Raw genomic sequence first — 15,771 nt, forward strand, 5'->3', positions numbered from 1 at the left:
CTACCTCCAAGAGGGTTTTTTTGTTTTGTTTTTTTCTCTGCAAACACAGCTGGAGAGTCATGGGAATCTCTGTCCTTCTAGCCTCCCCCACTCCCATTCCCACCACCACCCCACCCTGTCGCCTTGCCTTCACCGCTTCTTCCAGGTTTTGTTTCGACAGCAAGCTGCGTTGAGTATTATAGACCTTGCCGTTTACTGGGGACCTCGGTGCTCCAAGTTCTAGTTGTCCCAAAACTTTGAAAAGCATCTTGGAAATGCTCCTCACCTCGGGGATAGGGGCTCTTTTCTCCGTTACAGCCTTCGCATACCGCGGCCTCGTAACCCTTTCCAGCTTCGTCCCGCGTTCTAGCCTTGTCCATACGTCATTCGGGGGAAGGCTCGATTACCTTGGGTGGTTGTCACCTGTTGGGCCAGAGACGCTCGCAACCAGTCCTTTGTCCTTATTCGACTTGTTAGTCTCCTTCCTTCCCATCCCCTTAACAGCGACTTTTATAGATGCACAAAGGGAATTGCCTGAATAGGAAAGCAGGCGTGGGCAAGGCGGCTCGGGCAGTTACAGCCATGTGGTAGTCTGCTTTCTCTCCAGCGAGCCCAGGCGTCGGAGGTGGGTAGGCGCTGTCAGAGGCGGCATGCGTCGAACCTACGGCCCATCTGACATCTGCGCAACATCAGGTGCGTTTCGAAGATAGCCCGAGTCCATTAGACGCGAGTGCCGGGTTTTAATTGAGAGAAACCATGTTTTTAATATCTCAAATGGGGAAAGGTTTAATGCTTTAATTTCTTTTTAATCTTTAAATGGAATGGCAAAGGATTTACCTAGCTAAAAGGATTATCTTTTCATCTGTAGACACAGCCATTTTACAAGGCAGGCTTTTTTTTTCTCTCTCTCTCAGATGCGCTGGAGTGCATGCAGTTAGTACATCTTTATAAATGTGCAGCAATTATACATGGATCACAATTGCCTGTTGCCAGTTTGTCCTTACTAAATGTTGAATTCATCCTTTTAAGTTTCTTTTTTTCTTTTTTTTAACCCTTACTATGCTGTCCACTCACAGTTGACATAAATCATGCTAACATGCTGCCTCTTGTAAAAATGTTTCTGTTGCCAGCAGTCTGTTTTTTAACATTATTGTATTCTTTCTTAAAGGATGTCAGCCTGTCTTTATTAGCAATGCCTAGGAACAAAACTCTCAGTTACTACTCTGAGGTTGCTTTCTCTAAGGACCTGTCAAAAGATCAATTTCCTTTTCTTTTCTTTTTTGTAAATTAAAAGTCAAAGAAGGAAAGCAGTTGTCTTCCCTTGGGAAGTAGTTCTAGACTCCTTCAAATTTATTTTGACTCCTAGGAAGGCTCCTGGATACATTTTAAAGAGACGTGTGCCCTTGTCTTCTGCGTGCCGCGCTTGATTGACGCTTTCGGATATTGAAGGAAACTGGAAATATGACCAAATCGGACATTCCTCGGCTTGTCTTTCATTGGAGTGGATTTCTTTGCTATTGTAGAACATATTCTTGCTAATATTTTTGTGTCAAACCACCAGCCTCCCATTGCCTGTTTCTGGGCTCAGTACCTTGTACTGAGATCTGACAGCGGGTGTGAGAGGTAGTTAATCGTGTTAGTCTGAAGTCAGGCAGAAGGCAGGGAAGAGATGCACTTTATAGACTAATTAAATTGGAGACATATAGCCTAAGCTTTCATGAGCCTGAGCTCGCTTCATCAGATGCTGTGAAGGGACTCGCACAGAGCAGCGCATCAAGTAGAGTGTGATTTGAATAGAAAAATGGGGTGGGAAGAGGGGGCAGGATGGGGAGAGGCAAACAAGTAATAAACCCATAGGGTTTCCCAAAAGCTAATCTGGGTAATGGGATAAGAATCGGTAGTCCTGGTTCAGACCCCACCTAACACAGTCCAGTCTGTGGATGGCTCCTTGTTTTGCAGTTTCATAGTTGGGTTTGCTTTTAAAGTTTTGCCGTATAAATCGGAGGTCAGCGATGGAAAGTCCAGGACGTTAAAGTGTTCTGCCACAGCCTCGTGTGTCTTGCTAGACTGGACGTCAGATTGATGCCCATTCACTCTTTCACGTGGCGATCGCCCCGTCTGCCCAATGTAGACAGCAGAGGAGCACTGTGAGCAGGTGACGGCGTATAGCACCTCAGTCGAGCTGCAGGTGAATGAGCTTCAGACATTATAATCCATGTTGTTCGGCCAACTTGCATTGCAAGGTCTGCTACTTCAGTGAGAATCAGAGTTTACTCACCTGTTTTTGAGAGATGCCTTTCAAGGAAGGGGGCATCTGTCTCAGCTTTATTCCTTATGACTACCTTGAGACAGCCATCATTGCCAGGAGGGGTTGGAGGACACGAATGATGCGTTGCAGCTGGGGCCGTAGAGGACAACCAGAGGGATTCGCTATTGCCCTCATCGTGCAGCTGGTTTTGTAGGTGGGAGCAAAATATTAGAGCCAGAGCTGATGATCAGAGCTGCAATGATCTGAAGTCGTATTCGAACACTGCAAGCCCTTAAACGCTTTAGAAGGAAGGTGCTGAATGCATTAGCCATTTGTGTAAGAAAGCGTTTTTACCGGTGTGGAGATGGCTAATTCAAGAGTAAGTTTAGTTGTGGAGCCTAAGTCCCATCTTCAAAAGGGATCATTGCTGCAAGTCTAATGAGCCTCGGGCCCATAAATCACCTGAGCCCTTTTTGGAAATGTTACCCACCATCTCGAAGCAGCAGTAGTTTTCTACATTGCAGCAGCATTGCAAAGAGGCAGCACATCATTTATTGGCGTGGTAGTAAAATTTGTGAACTAAGCACGTCTGGCATCCTGGGGTGTCCCAGCTACGTTAGCTAACGGTCCAGCGAGGATGCTTGCTTTGCCTTGCAGAGAGGGTCTAACCAATTTATTCTCCCTCTCTCTTCCCTCTGACTGCTATTTTATAGATGTGACTTTAGATTCCTGTTAATAACCAGTCGATCTGGCACTGGATCCAAAATCCACTGTAGCAATATGATCTCATTTGACAGATGTTTCATCTTGGCGTAATATTGCCTCGTTCTTCATGTGAACTCTTCCAACCTAGAAGATGGTTAGTATTATTTCTGCACCCAAATGTGCATGTGCCTTGATAGAAAGTCATTGAAATGAGAACTGGAGCATTTAAAATCTCATAAATAGCCAGAGAGCATTAAAAATATTGTCTGGGTTCCCAGGCACGTGAAAGGAGGTGTGGGCATTGAGAGAGCCCCCAGTATGTTTCCTAGCAAGCGTGTCGCAAAGCCAGGTATGTGCGTTTTATGCTTACCAGCAGTTTACTTTTTAGTTCGTACAGTTAATTAGTGGAAGATCATTTGCCCACTGCTGGAAGACTCTTCGGGAGAGGGGAGCTATGGGGGTGGATAAAAAGGGTCCCAGTTTATTACAGTCAAACGATGTCCTTCTAAGCTAATTACCATGCCATTGGAAGGATGTCTGGCTAACTAAGCGAGATTGTTTTGAAGCAGGTTTTTCATTCTTGTTACAGCTTATTAAACATCGGCTAACGACGTTGTTTGCTGCTGTGAACACTGCTATGGATGTAGCTTCCATTAGTGGTGGATTGTAGCAAAACATCTTTAATTTATTCACCTCACCTTGAAGTAAGTGTCCTCGTCTGCTAGAAATAAGATAGCGTCATAACTGCCAGCTGCAGTTCAAATCAGTACTTTCATGCTTTACAGCAGTTTCTTTGTAGTAGTTAATTAGAAATGTGATGCAAGCACCCTCAGTTATATTTTATATGTGTGATGTCTATTATCGATTAATCATAGTGTGTTTTCTAAACAGGCATTACTGACAGCCTTGGTAAAGCATGAATTGTAATGCAGGGATTTTGATAGAAGCAGCCGTGCTCTGCGGTGGAGCCCTTGAAGTTGGTTGGTGTCGGCTCCGTTGGTCCTTGTCCCCGTCACAAAGCTTGCTTGTAGGTAGAGTCGGGACGGAGGTGGGCTCCCCTTCCTATGAGCCGGTTGGAAATGGCAGGAACAGTAAAGCTCTTCTAATCAGCATTGCAAATCTTGGCTCTAGAAACTTTTGCTTAATAGCAAATTTGTTTAAATTTCAAAGCCAACTCGTTTCAACCCCCAAATTTTCTGTAATTAAAAATCTTTGCATCGAGACTGTTGGAACCAGAGTGACGCTTGGACAAATCTGTGAAAAAAGTCCCAACTTGCTCTGCTCATAGCTGCTACAAAATCATTGCATAATCTGGTTCAGGTTGCTGTCCTGTTCCCAAATGCACTACGTGTGGTGCTCGTGTGGTCTCCCACGGGACAAGCTGGAAAACACAGGCCAGAACAGGTTTAAAAAAAAGAAGAAACAACACCTGGGAATAAGTCAAACTTAATAGCTTCCTGCAAACCCTCTCAGACCCCTGGCCTTATACCACGCGGTTCAAGCGAATATGGTAGTTGACCAGGCAATTTTTATTTAATTTAGTTTAGTTTCCGGGCATTCTGGTTCTGGTATCAGCGCGGGTTGCTTCAACCCAAGACGCACTTCAGGACTGAGTGCACTTAGCAAATGAAAGACCCATCGTGCATATGTAAGTGGCTTGGACGTCTGCAGCTTCCTCTTCTACTAGCTATCTTTGTTTTCCAAAAATGAGTTAAGAAGGGGTGGTAAAGGAAAAAAAATCTGTTTTTGAAGAAAATTGTCAAGTCTTTTCCAAAGCTATAAAATCCTGCTTTTGACACGGCAGTGTTTGCAGTAACATGTCAGATGTTTGACTGAGGGGTGGTTTTTTTTCTCCTACCAGATTGGGTATCTTTCTATTTGCCAAATAATGTTTTCTGTTTCTAACATATGGAGCACAAGCCAAACATGGCTTTGCTTTGTTTTCTTCCCATTTGTGGATATTAATTAAGTTAGCATACTCTAATAATTCCTGTTCCTGTAACCAGGCTTTGGCTAATTTGAGACTGTGTTGTAGCTATAGAGCAAAAATCACTGTAAATCCACTATTGCTCATGGATCTTCCTGTGTCGCTTAAATATGAAAAGAAGCGTTTAAAATCTGTTGCCGCATCAGAGCACAGGCAGGTTTAAATTTTGGCCCTAAATTGCATGTTGGAGTTACTTCCAAGTAAAGTTATCCTGTCTCAAGGTTGACGCCCTGAATAGATTTTTTTCTTTTCATTAAACGTATGTGCTGGTTTTTAATTTCCCATTGCTGTACTGTTTTGGATAAGGTCCAATCCCTTTTGCTAAGAAATGCTGAATAGAGGTGGTAAAAGCGAATAGTTGCACCACTTGAATCAGTAAGGACTGCCTTTTGCAGAAAGCTTATGCAAGTTTCTAAGATTTCTAATCCCCAAAATCTTGAACAACTTGCAACATACTCCTAATACTTTAAATGTCTTAATTCTTCATCCATAGATCTTCAGTTGACTCCCCCACATCCCTCCCTGCCCATCTTGGCCTTATGCTGTTACTCTACGAGTTCAAGGCATAGTTAATTTTCTTTTTTAATGGTGAAAGAGCAGGTAGCCCTGGCTAGGACCAGCTGTTCTCGTGAAATGCTCATTTGTACCAGCTCCGCTGTTGCAACCGGCCAGACCTTTCTCCCTGGGTTTCTGATCTGTTCCTGAGTCTGTCTGAATCATGTGAAAATCAGGTCTAGCTCTCTAAGCACCCAGCTACAACACCAGCAAATCTGAGGGGGGGTTTCTGACGTCCTTGATACACTATCAAATATTCAATCTTCCAGTATTTGGTGTTCATTTCTAATAGGTGCAAAAATGTAGTTGTTAATGCAAAATAAGGGTGGTTCATCTCTTCAGATGTGGTATAGCTTGATCTCTCATTCTTCTAACCCAGTTGCAGAAGTGTTGAAGGCACCAAGCACGGATACCATGGGCATCAAGTCATGGCTCAGACTATTAATGCATCAAAGCATCAGCATTACGTGGTCACAAAGTGTTTAGGTGCGGGAAAGGGATATTGGCATTGAATGGGAATGCACACATTCCCTCTCATTAAGGAACTGGCTAATCAGGAACAACTGTTTGGAAAGGGTTGAGGGGTCACTGGATATAAATGCCAATTCAAGGGCTCTGAGCAGGACCGGGTCACAGGTGTACGAGTCCTGAGCATTAGGTGACTTATGTGCTGTACTGTGACATATCAAACACCTTTCTCAACCAGAAAACAGGACCCGTCTCATTTTTATGGCAACAGAGAGTGTTCTTTTGAATGCTAAAAGCAATCAGTAAAAAAATAAGACTGCTTAACCACGCATAAAGATCATCTTTTTCTACTGACTCCATTTGATTTGAAGCAGCTTTTAATTGTATACTTCAATCTTGATGTATATTTAATAAAAACAGGAAGGGAAATGAAGAGTGCTTGTTAACTAACGAGAATTTTAACTCCAGAATAAGTTAACGGTGTTATGTGTTTTCCCTTCATGGTACTACGACATGGTGATTAGAGTCGATGCTCACAGAAGCTACGAACGGATGGAGCCAACGTAATTGGACTTCACCTTTTCATGATCTGTTGGTTTCAGTGTGAAAACTCAAACAGAGGAAGGATAAGTAGATATATCATTTCCTCCCGAGAGAGAGGAGGAAACTCCCATGGGAGTGTGTATGCAAGGAAGAGATAAAAGGCATCTACTGAGGGAGCGACATGGGTATGCCCTTCCATACTCTGTGCCCATCTACAGCTTTGTATAGCACCTAGGTGCATTCATGCACTATCCAGCCAGGGTTCATTTTGTTCGAAGATAACCAGAACTGGATGTGGAGGAGATGCATCTCGTTTCACAGGCATCTGAATCCTGATCTTCAAGACTTGTGCCTCTTTTTAAAGGAAGGGCTTTGTTTCTCCTCAATAGGGCTCTAAAGCATGCCAGCCTTGGCTGGAAGGAGATGAAGCAAATGTGAAGATCTTCAGAACTGTCTTGTCTGGTTTAATCTTAGTACAAATCAACCAGGGAGTGGTGATGCCAACAAGCTCCTTGGTCAACACGTGTAAAGGTTTTTTGGCCGTCTTTCTTCAGACCCACCCTCCTGTGCTGCGGACGGGGCATGGAAGTCAGGGGCTTCTGAAGCTGCTGAAACTCCTCTGTGACCTGCCCCGTGTTAGCTGGGATTGCAAATCCCGTGGAGGACTTGACTTCCATGCATGCACTTCTGCGGTAGGAACCCCTTCAGAGAAGCAGGTGTCATTATTTCGCCCCATCCAGGTGAGCACGCGTGGTTTCTATGAAGATTTGACCTGCGAGGTTCATGCAGCAGGAAAGCACGGGCTGCATTCTTCATCCGCGGGAGCCTCCACCTTCCGTTCCTCAAATTCATCTGCCATATACAAATTTACATGCCCCCAAGCACTTTGCATTCAGAAAATGCTGTCCTGAAAGAGGAAGAGGGCCAACATCTCCTTGATAATGGCCAGCTTCTTGCATCCCAGAGCAACGTGGCATGGAAGGCTGAAGGAAAAATGGGAAAGGTTATGAGCAGCTTGATCACCTGCTATTATTGGAAATGGTGTTAGCCTGGTGATTATTAAACCAATTTATTATCCTTCCCACCAACAGCATGGAGCATGAAAACATTGAAAGAAAATGAAGAGTAGCGTAGCTGCCGTCTGTTTGGATAAGAGCACGTTTCCGTGTTTAAAAGGATTAATCATCTTTGCCAAACCAGGGAAGAGGAGTTAATTTCAATGATAAAATGCTTTTTATTTCAGGGAGCTCTTGTCTTGTAGATGTGTGGTTAGATTCAGGAAGGGGAGAAATTCAACCTTCGATTGTTGAACAGCACCTTCAGCCCAACCAAGTATCTAAATAAATGAAACCATTTGTGATCTTAAAAGTATGCGTTTGGAAGCAAAGGGGCAAACTTGGGAGGTATAATGGGAAAGCAAATGAAAAGCAGACAGTTGCATTTTAGGTTTGGCCAAAGCAACCCCTGGAGAAAATGCAGCTTTCCGCTTTGGCTGGAGTTGGCACTGCTGGCCCGTGGCGGAGGCTCGGAGCACAAAACGGGACCCGTATCAGTCCTGTTCCAGCCCCCGTGTCCCCTTGATGCTATTCAGCTGCGTGCAGAAGCAGTTTTCTGGACCTGTAAAAGCACAGCTTGGCAGTCTCTCCTGATAGTGCTTCGACAGCCCGCTCTTCGCTGGTTCCACACACATCGGAAATGATACGTTGCTCCGGGATGCAAGAAGCCAGCCGTTATCAAGGAGATGTTGGCCCTCTTCCTCTTTCAGGACAGCATTTTCTGAATGCAAAGTGCTTGGGGGCATGTAAATTTGTATATGGCAGATGAATTCGAGGAATGGAAGGTGGAGGCTCCCGCGGATGAAGAACGCAGCCCGTGCTTTCTGCTGCGTGAACCTTGCAGGTCAAATTGAACGCCTGAAAAGAAACTTCCTCCTGGCTCTAAAAAGGTGGCGAGGTAACTTCTCCCATGCTCCGGCTGTAAAAATCCAGCATACCTAACGTTTTCAGCTGACTTGCACAAGGATGGAGTTGCGTCTGAAATCAGTGTTAATACTTTGCCTGCGTTTCCACTCCACTTGGCAGGAAGCAAAGCGATTTGAGGGGCTGTGCACACCTGGCCTTGGAGCTCACACCAGCCAAAGCACTGCCATTTAGCCCTGTTTTGCACGTGTCCCTCCTCAGCAGGTGGTGTTTTCCTGACTAGACTTCAAGTGTTTGCACCGCTGAATGCATCCGTTGTGAAGATGATTGTCCAAGTGCAGTGGGACGAATGCACGAGCCAGTGGTGGGAGCTATTAGTGGTGTAAGGTTAATGGTCAAAAGCTGAGTGATGGGGAATTGCACAGAGCACTTAGCTCTCTTCCTCTGAAACACAAAACCAGCAAGAGTTGATGATGCTTTATGGCACCTCAGCGCTCCTGGTGTCTGTTAACCACAAATTGCATTCCCCATTTCCCAGCCTCTCTGCTCTGGGGAGGCGTACCTGTTAGCTGAGATGCATCCTGTGCTTAAATCTCCCTTGTGATGCATCTTCCCCAGCCCTTGTACCTCAGTGAAGAATAGCACCTTCTCTCTGAAGCGCAGGCCTCTTCCTTGAAGCATCTCAAGTATTCATCAGGCCTGACACGGCTTAATTTTTCAAGGCCCCTTAAGCTAATAGCAGCAGCCGCAGGTGGCATGACCGCAGCTCTCCTGTAAAGTACGGTGTGCGTATTCTGCGTTGCCGTCCGAGGGCCGTACGGGTGAAGGAAGGGCATGCACCTGATATCATTCAGTGCTGTTTCTGAGCATATATTCGTTTGATATTTCATACCAACTATCTCCAGCTCCTGGCCTGTGGTGAGATAACCTGGTGAAGCTTCACGTAGCGGTCTGCTCTGGTCTGCCAAGCTGCTTGGAACCACGCTGAGCCCAAAATGGAGATAATCCTTTGGTACCTCCGAAGCAGCCCATGTGAGGGGAATATCTGTTTCTGAGTCAAAGCAGTGGCAGAACTGCCGCTTAAAACCATGTTGTAAGGTGAAGGATTGCAGGCTCTCTTTCTCTAGCTCCTTTGTGAGAAACCAACTTACTCAGAAACTCCCGTCGCAGCAAAAACAAGCTATCGACCCACCCCTGGGCTTGCATGGGAGTCAGCAAGGGCAATAGCTCCATTATCCTGCATGGCGGCACGACGTGGAATGGACCCAAATCGACTGTCAGATGCCGACTCGGCACAGTTGGCAACGAGGATAAATAGCGTTTATTCTCCTTACTTGCCGACTGAGCCGATTTTTCTTTTTTCAGTGAAATTGGGAGAAGACGACCCATCGAATCTGGAACCCGTCGGGCCTTTGAAGAGCGACTTAGATTACAAAATACCCTTTCTCCTCCTGACAGCCAGGCACCATTTGACTGGGTAAGGATGCAATATCCTGACCACAAGCTGGGCGAGCGGAGCGGAGTCATGGCCAGCCCGGGAAGGCTGTCCGTGCTGCAATGAGCCTCGTGCCACTTGGAAGCAGCTCTTGCACCGGGATGCCATGCTTCCAGGGAAGGGAAGGGATGAAGGATGCACACGGACCTGAGCCAGGAGAAGACCTCTTGTGCCCAATTTTCAGCGGGTGAAATTTGAAAGCAGTCCTTTTTATTGGAGCTGCTGCTCCTCCTCTGGGCGAAGCTTTATTTACAGCTCAAAATCAAGCAAACAAACGATTTAAGTAGTCCTGACTAGTCATGTTAATATATAAATTGTATATCATATTTATTACAAAGCCTGTCAGCCTGCTACCAGCCTATTTTTTTTAATCTACAGATAATCTTACACTCGTTTATATGCTGTATTACTCTGCGCGCTGTGTGCAGCCACTGGAATTCATCCAGTTTACCTAACAACTTTCATTAAAGAAAATTGCCCTTGTAATAAAAATCACTCAGTCTGACAAGGTGCCATAATATATTTTTTTAAAGCCCCATAAAATTTTGTAGCGGTTAATGCCGACTTATAAAAACGTGTTTGTTTGAGGCTTCTTAAAAAACAAAAATTTGAAAATGCTGTCATAATGATGTTGCTAGAGATGGAAGATGGAGGAGGGGGTGAGAGAAACGGTAGCTCGGGCATGGTTTCCTTTTGTTCTTTCCCGTTCAAAGCAGCAGCTCAGTTTGGTGTAGGACTGTCTAATAAGCGCTGTCACCTTTCTTGAGCAGAGGAAAGCATGCAGGAGCACCTTGCTAGCTCCTCCTGCCTTTCATCACAAATTTAGGATTAGTGTTTAGTGAAATATTGCGTAGCAGCTGGATGGAGCCATGGGGAATCGCCTCTCGCACTCGGCAGAGGACGGAGCGCCGCATCCCGTGCACGGGCACCACCTGGGCAGGAAGGCCCGTAGCTCCTAATTTTTCAGAGCCTCTCCTATCAACTGCAACAGGTTAAGGATCGCCCTAGCTTGTGTGGCTTTGCATTACTTGGCCATGCACGATGCAGTGCTAGCAGCCAGGCAGGCTTGAGCCGTTGTGGGTAGCTGTAAATCCGTCCTGGTTGTTGGGGGAGAATTCTTGCACGTTTTACCTTTCCAAGGGACTCTAACTCGTGAAGAAAAGACCAGTCTAATGATTTTTGTAGCTCCAAGCTGCTCTTTTATTTACTCAGTTTGATGGTTAGAAGCAAAACAATGAGGTGGGAGGTCCAGCTACATGCCGAGGACAGTAAATACAAAGAGAGAGCGTCTTAAACGGGGCTTTTTTGCTCCTGCGAATCGGCCCTTATCCAGACAGCCAGCAGTAGAAGGCTGTTTTAAAGTTCACTTACCTCTGCAGACAATACTACCTATAACATCACCTGCTGCATTGCCCCCAGATGCATTTATATGGATGCTCCATAGGAGCAATTTGATAAGGAGGAAGGAAGTGCTCGTTGCTGCTTATCCCGACTATAATGCCCCTGAAAAACCCGACCCTGGGATGCTGCTGTACCAGGACCTAGGGGGCAAAATTGCTGGTGCCTTGGCGAAAACAGGATCTTGGACAAAATTCTGCTCCTCCAACACCCTTTTGTCTTGTGCTAGCAGAGTGAACCCTTCATTTTTAACTCTTCATTAATGACTGCTAATTATCCACGCATCTCTGGCAATAGTTACTTGTAAAGCAGCCTTCACGCTGCATCCAGAGCCGTGGCGAGGCCTCGGCTGTTTCTCTTCGGCTCTCCCACTTGCTGTCACCACCAGCATCATCAAGCGAGTCGGAGTAATGCCCTTGCAGGTAGGCACTGCTGGAAGCACGTGTCCTTTAGTCTGGCTGCCTATGTCGCCCTTGGTGCACCTGCCCCGATGTGGAGCGTGCCTGCAAGATGTCAAACACCAGCACGTACAAAGCGTGACAGTATGTGCAGGGAAGAAGCAAGAGGGACCGGAGCTCTTTAGCATGAGACATTTGCCCTGTTCCTTCATCCTCTCATAGAGAAGGAGAGGTGGTTTCATGGCCCCTCAACACTTGCATTCCTGGGACGCTCCAACAGATCTGCTGAGACTCGTTAACGTTTTATGTCCAGCTCATGGGATGCAGTAATGACCATGGGCCTGTAATGAAGCAAATGCAGTGATCCCGATGAGTCGGTATAGGGAGGGTCAAGACCTATAGCTCTTGCATTCCTCTTTTTATTATTATATAAATTGGTGTCAGCTCTGTCAGTGATGGTTGCTTTGGTCTGTGCACGGGGCAGCTGGGACCAAGCAGAGTTTATAGCTTGAGTGTGGGTTTGGCTGGCTTTGGGGATTTTGCTTTCTTTCTTAACGTAGAGTGGGGCTGGGGGATTTTTGCTTTCTTAATGTAGTCGCATCAGTCTGTGCTATAACAAAAAGTTGTTGGGTTTTTTTTTTCTTTTGCTAATCATTTAAAGCAAACAAAACCAATCAGTCACTGCCTGTTCAGTGCTGCATGAGGACTATTATACTATAAATATCTTGTCTTGTCTCAGAGTCCCTTTTTTGAAAGATTTAGCCACTCAATTAGAGAAAATTAAGTCCCGCTTGCTGCAGAGGATCTATTCAGAAGTGACTTGAAAAGAGGAAGGAGAAAGAATTAGTCTTTGCTAGAAAGTATGAAGCAGTAAAGGTTTTACTGAGGCACCCAACCTGTGCATATATTTTAATTGCTCCGGCTGTACAGATACATCAGACAAACATGAAAATGAGCTTGGTCCCATGAAAAGCTACCAGAGGTTTTAAATCAGGCCCCAAAAAGGAGGTTTTGGTTGGGGGTGGGGGGGGGGTACTTTGCTACCAGGAGTACTTTAAGGGCTGAATACTCAAGAGGGTTTGCACTAACTGAAGATGATGGCAGCATCAGAGCTGAAATGCAAGGTATGTATTAGCTCCCATGATTGCCTGTGCTTGCCCAAAATAAGACGCCAGGGCTTAGAGGAGGAATAAAAGCCTCTCCCGAGTGCTTGGTAGGAGCGGAGCTAGCATGCACACAGCCAGCCCCGAGAGAGAGTCGATGTGACCCCTCTGGCTCCGGTCCAGCGCCCTGCAGTTGCGGGCAGCCACGTCGGATGATCCCTTTCACCGTCGAACTAGCAGTTGTACCCGCAGCTCCCCTTGGGAAGTCGTTCCAGACCTTTCTAATCAGCCGAAACCTCATTTCCAGCCCAAATTTATTCCTGGCCAGTTCATACCCATTTGTTCTTCTGCCAACATTGTCCTTCAGTGTAAGTAGCTCTCTTCTCCCCCCTGGGGCTTACTGCCATGATGTATTTATAGATAGCAATCACATCCCCTCTCTGCTTTTCATTTTTGCTAGGCCGAGCAAGCCAAGCCTGGTTAGTTTCCCCGCAAGGAGCCGTCCATCTCCGTAGCCCAGTAGTTCTCAGGCAGGATGATGGGGCACCCCAGGGTGCCACCAGATCCTTTGAAGAGTGCCAGGATCTAGGAGGAGATGCACAGATAAAGCTAAATAGATAAATGCAGTCTCAGGCCTGAATGATCCCTCCAGCCCCTCTGCAAAGAGGACAGATAAATCTGTAATCACTAAATTTGTGTTGGACTCTGGGTGCCACTCAGCTCACAGATGATGGAGGGGTGTCTCGAGTCCAGAAAGGCTGAGAACTGCTCCTGTAGTCCTTCTCTGCCCCTGGGCTGGTTTTGAATTCATGTTTCTGGAAGGGGATTGACCAGAACGGCCCGTGATACCCCAGCCGAGGGCTGGCCAGGAGCGTGCGCAGTGGCACGAGGATTTCCCTGCATCCCAGGAAACGCCTCTCCCCATACCTGCATCTGGAGTTGCTTGTACGACCCTGGGCACTAGAGCATCCGAGTGCCTTGCCCACACTTACCCACATCCCTTTCTCTTGCCGGTTTGTAGAAGAGGAGGGCTTGGCAGGGGAGAGAGGGGTTCACTTTCTACTTGTGCAGAAGCGACCGTGAACGTTGGGTGCTTGACAAGATTCAAGGAAAACTAATCCCATGAGGTTTTTGGCTTTCTCTAAGCTGTTCTAGAGGATCGAGTCACTACTTGCCTTGTTCTCGCGTCCATCTCCAAAAGTCCAGATCGCAAGTGAACTTTCAACTTTGTGGGCTGAAATACATGCTGCTGTTCCCCTTCTGCCTTGTTTAGGAGCTCTTTCCTGTTAAAGCAGTAGTTAAAAGCTGCTCTGTACTGTATCCCAAAAAATAGCCTTTAGGTATGGGGAGAAAATAAAGACATTTTAAAGGCGCAGTTGCTGCCACCTTGAATTTTCGGTTCTTTTACCCACAGAACATCTCAAGAAGCGCCTGGAGGATTATATGGCCCAGTTTCCAAGCGTGAGGATCCTCCGAACCAAGAAGAGAGAAGGATTAATAAGAACGCGAATGCTGGGTGCCTCTGTGGCAATCGGAGACGTTATCACCTTCTTGGACTCTCACTGCGAGGCCAACGTCAACTGGCTACCGCCTCTGCTAGGTAAGGAAGCGACTGGAAACGTTGTCCAAAGTTGCTCTTCGGCCTGATAGACCTCAGCGTTTGGTTTGCTGTTTGTCCAGGTCTCTGCCCTTTTCTTTCAGAAGCGTCTGAAGAAGGCAATAAATGACTAGCCAGAAACCTGGCTTTCTAAAGAAAACCCAAGGAGAACGGTCAGCACCTTGTAGCCTCCAGCGCGGTGCATTTCTCCGTGCAAGTCATAAAGCTCCCAATAGCCTCCTAAATTGGTTTTGTTGAATTAAAAGCAGAGATCATGTTTGCCTGTCTCCCCTGTAAGAGAAATCTTGCATAATTGATAGTTTCTTGGAAAAACAGGCCATTTAAGTGGTCACTCTGTAGCTTGGGGAGAGGAACTGGTGGCTGGGCGCAAAGTGGATCTGGTGTTTCTCTCTTTTTTTTTTTGTTTTGAAAAGCACTCAACTCTGTTTATGGAGAAATACGTTTAAAGTATCTTCATAGCCTGCAGGCACGTGGGAACTATTTGGGGGACGGGCAGTACAAAGAGGTGGAACGTATGCCCTGAACCTGTGTGTTCAGTCTCCATAAGGAGAACTCCTTTTGCACGTAACTTGTTAAACAAAGGACATCCTCTGCCCATTTCCTGCACATCTTAGTTCTGACCTGCCGCCCATTTACTTCGCTGATCCTGGGACTTCCTTGAAAAGAGGCTCCTACTCATGCCAAATTGCTACCTAGTTTAGCACAGCAATCAACTTGAGCGGGATGATGCCACTTAATCTCCTTTCGCTGCGTGAGCCGTGCCAGGACTGGTGCTGGAGATCCTCCTAGGACTGGGCCCACGAAGCCAGTCGCCTGATTCCAACATCCAGTCAACTTCAGGTTGCACGGCGGTCGGTTTTTGACATCATTTTTAATCCAGGTGCTTCACAACCCTGCCGCAAGTGACTTGTGCCATTAAAATGCAACCACCCTTGAGGTGGGAATTTTAGCGGTCTAGTAAGACACAGCAATAGGAGGCACATGGAGAGAAAAACGTAGCTGAAGACTTGTCAGCTGGATTCTCAAATGGTAATGCTGCTGCTTTCACAGCCCGTCAGGTTTGCACTGAGTATTAATTCTGCACAGCGTAAAATATTTGCAGTTTCCTGCACCCCAGGGAATAGGAACAAAATTAGCCGAAATGCCGTTCAAATTTTATTTATATTTATATAAAAAAGGGCTTTTGTTGCAAAAGTGCAATGGAGTCTAAAATATATTATCTGCTGCTTCAGCTCTTAAACAAGCCAACCCCTAGTTAAGGCAACATCTAGCTAAGAAAAACAGTGTTTAAGAAGTTCCAGATGTTTAGGCAGAAATGAGTCCTGTCTTGCACTGTTCAGCTGAAAGAAGAGGTT

The 15,771-nt window shown here is 46.1% G+C and overlaps 1 protein-coding gene across 1 annotated transcript in view; it reads left to right on the forward strand.

Annotated features, from left to right (window-relative positions):
* Positions 1 to 15,771, forward strand: part of GALNT10 (polypeptide N-acetylgalactosaminyltransferase 10) — a 98,161-nt gene that overhangs the window by 55,614 nt on the left and 26,776 nt on the right. The window contains exon 5 of the mRNA XM_014609916.3: positions 14,213 to 14,398. Coding sequence (XP_014465402.1) covers positions 14,213 to 14,398 — 186 coding nt within the window. The remainder of the gene's footprint in view (positions 1 to 14,212; positions 14,399 to 15,771) is intronic.

The sequence above is a fragment of the Alligator mississippiensis genome, chromosome 9, assembly GCF_030867095.1.
Source record: "Alligator mississippiensis isolate rAllMis1 chromosome 9, rAllMis1, whole genome shotgun sequence".
NCBI classification, from domain to species: domain Eukaryota; kingdom Metazoa; phylum Chordata; order Crocodylia; family Alligatoridae; genus Alligator; species Alligator mississippiensis.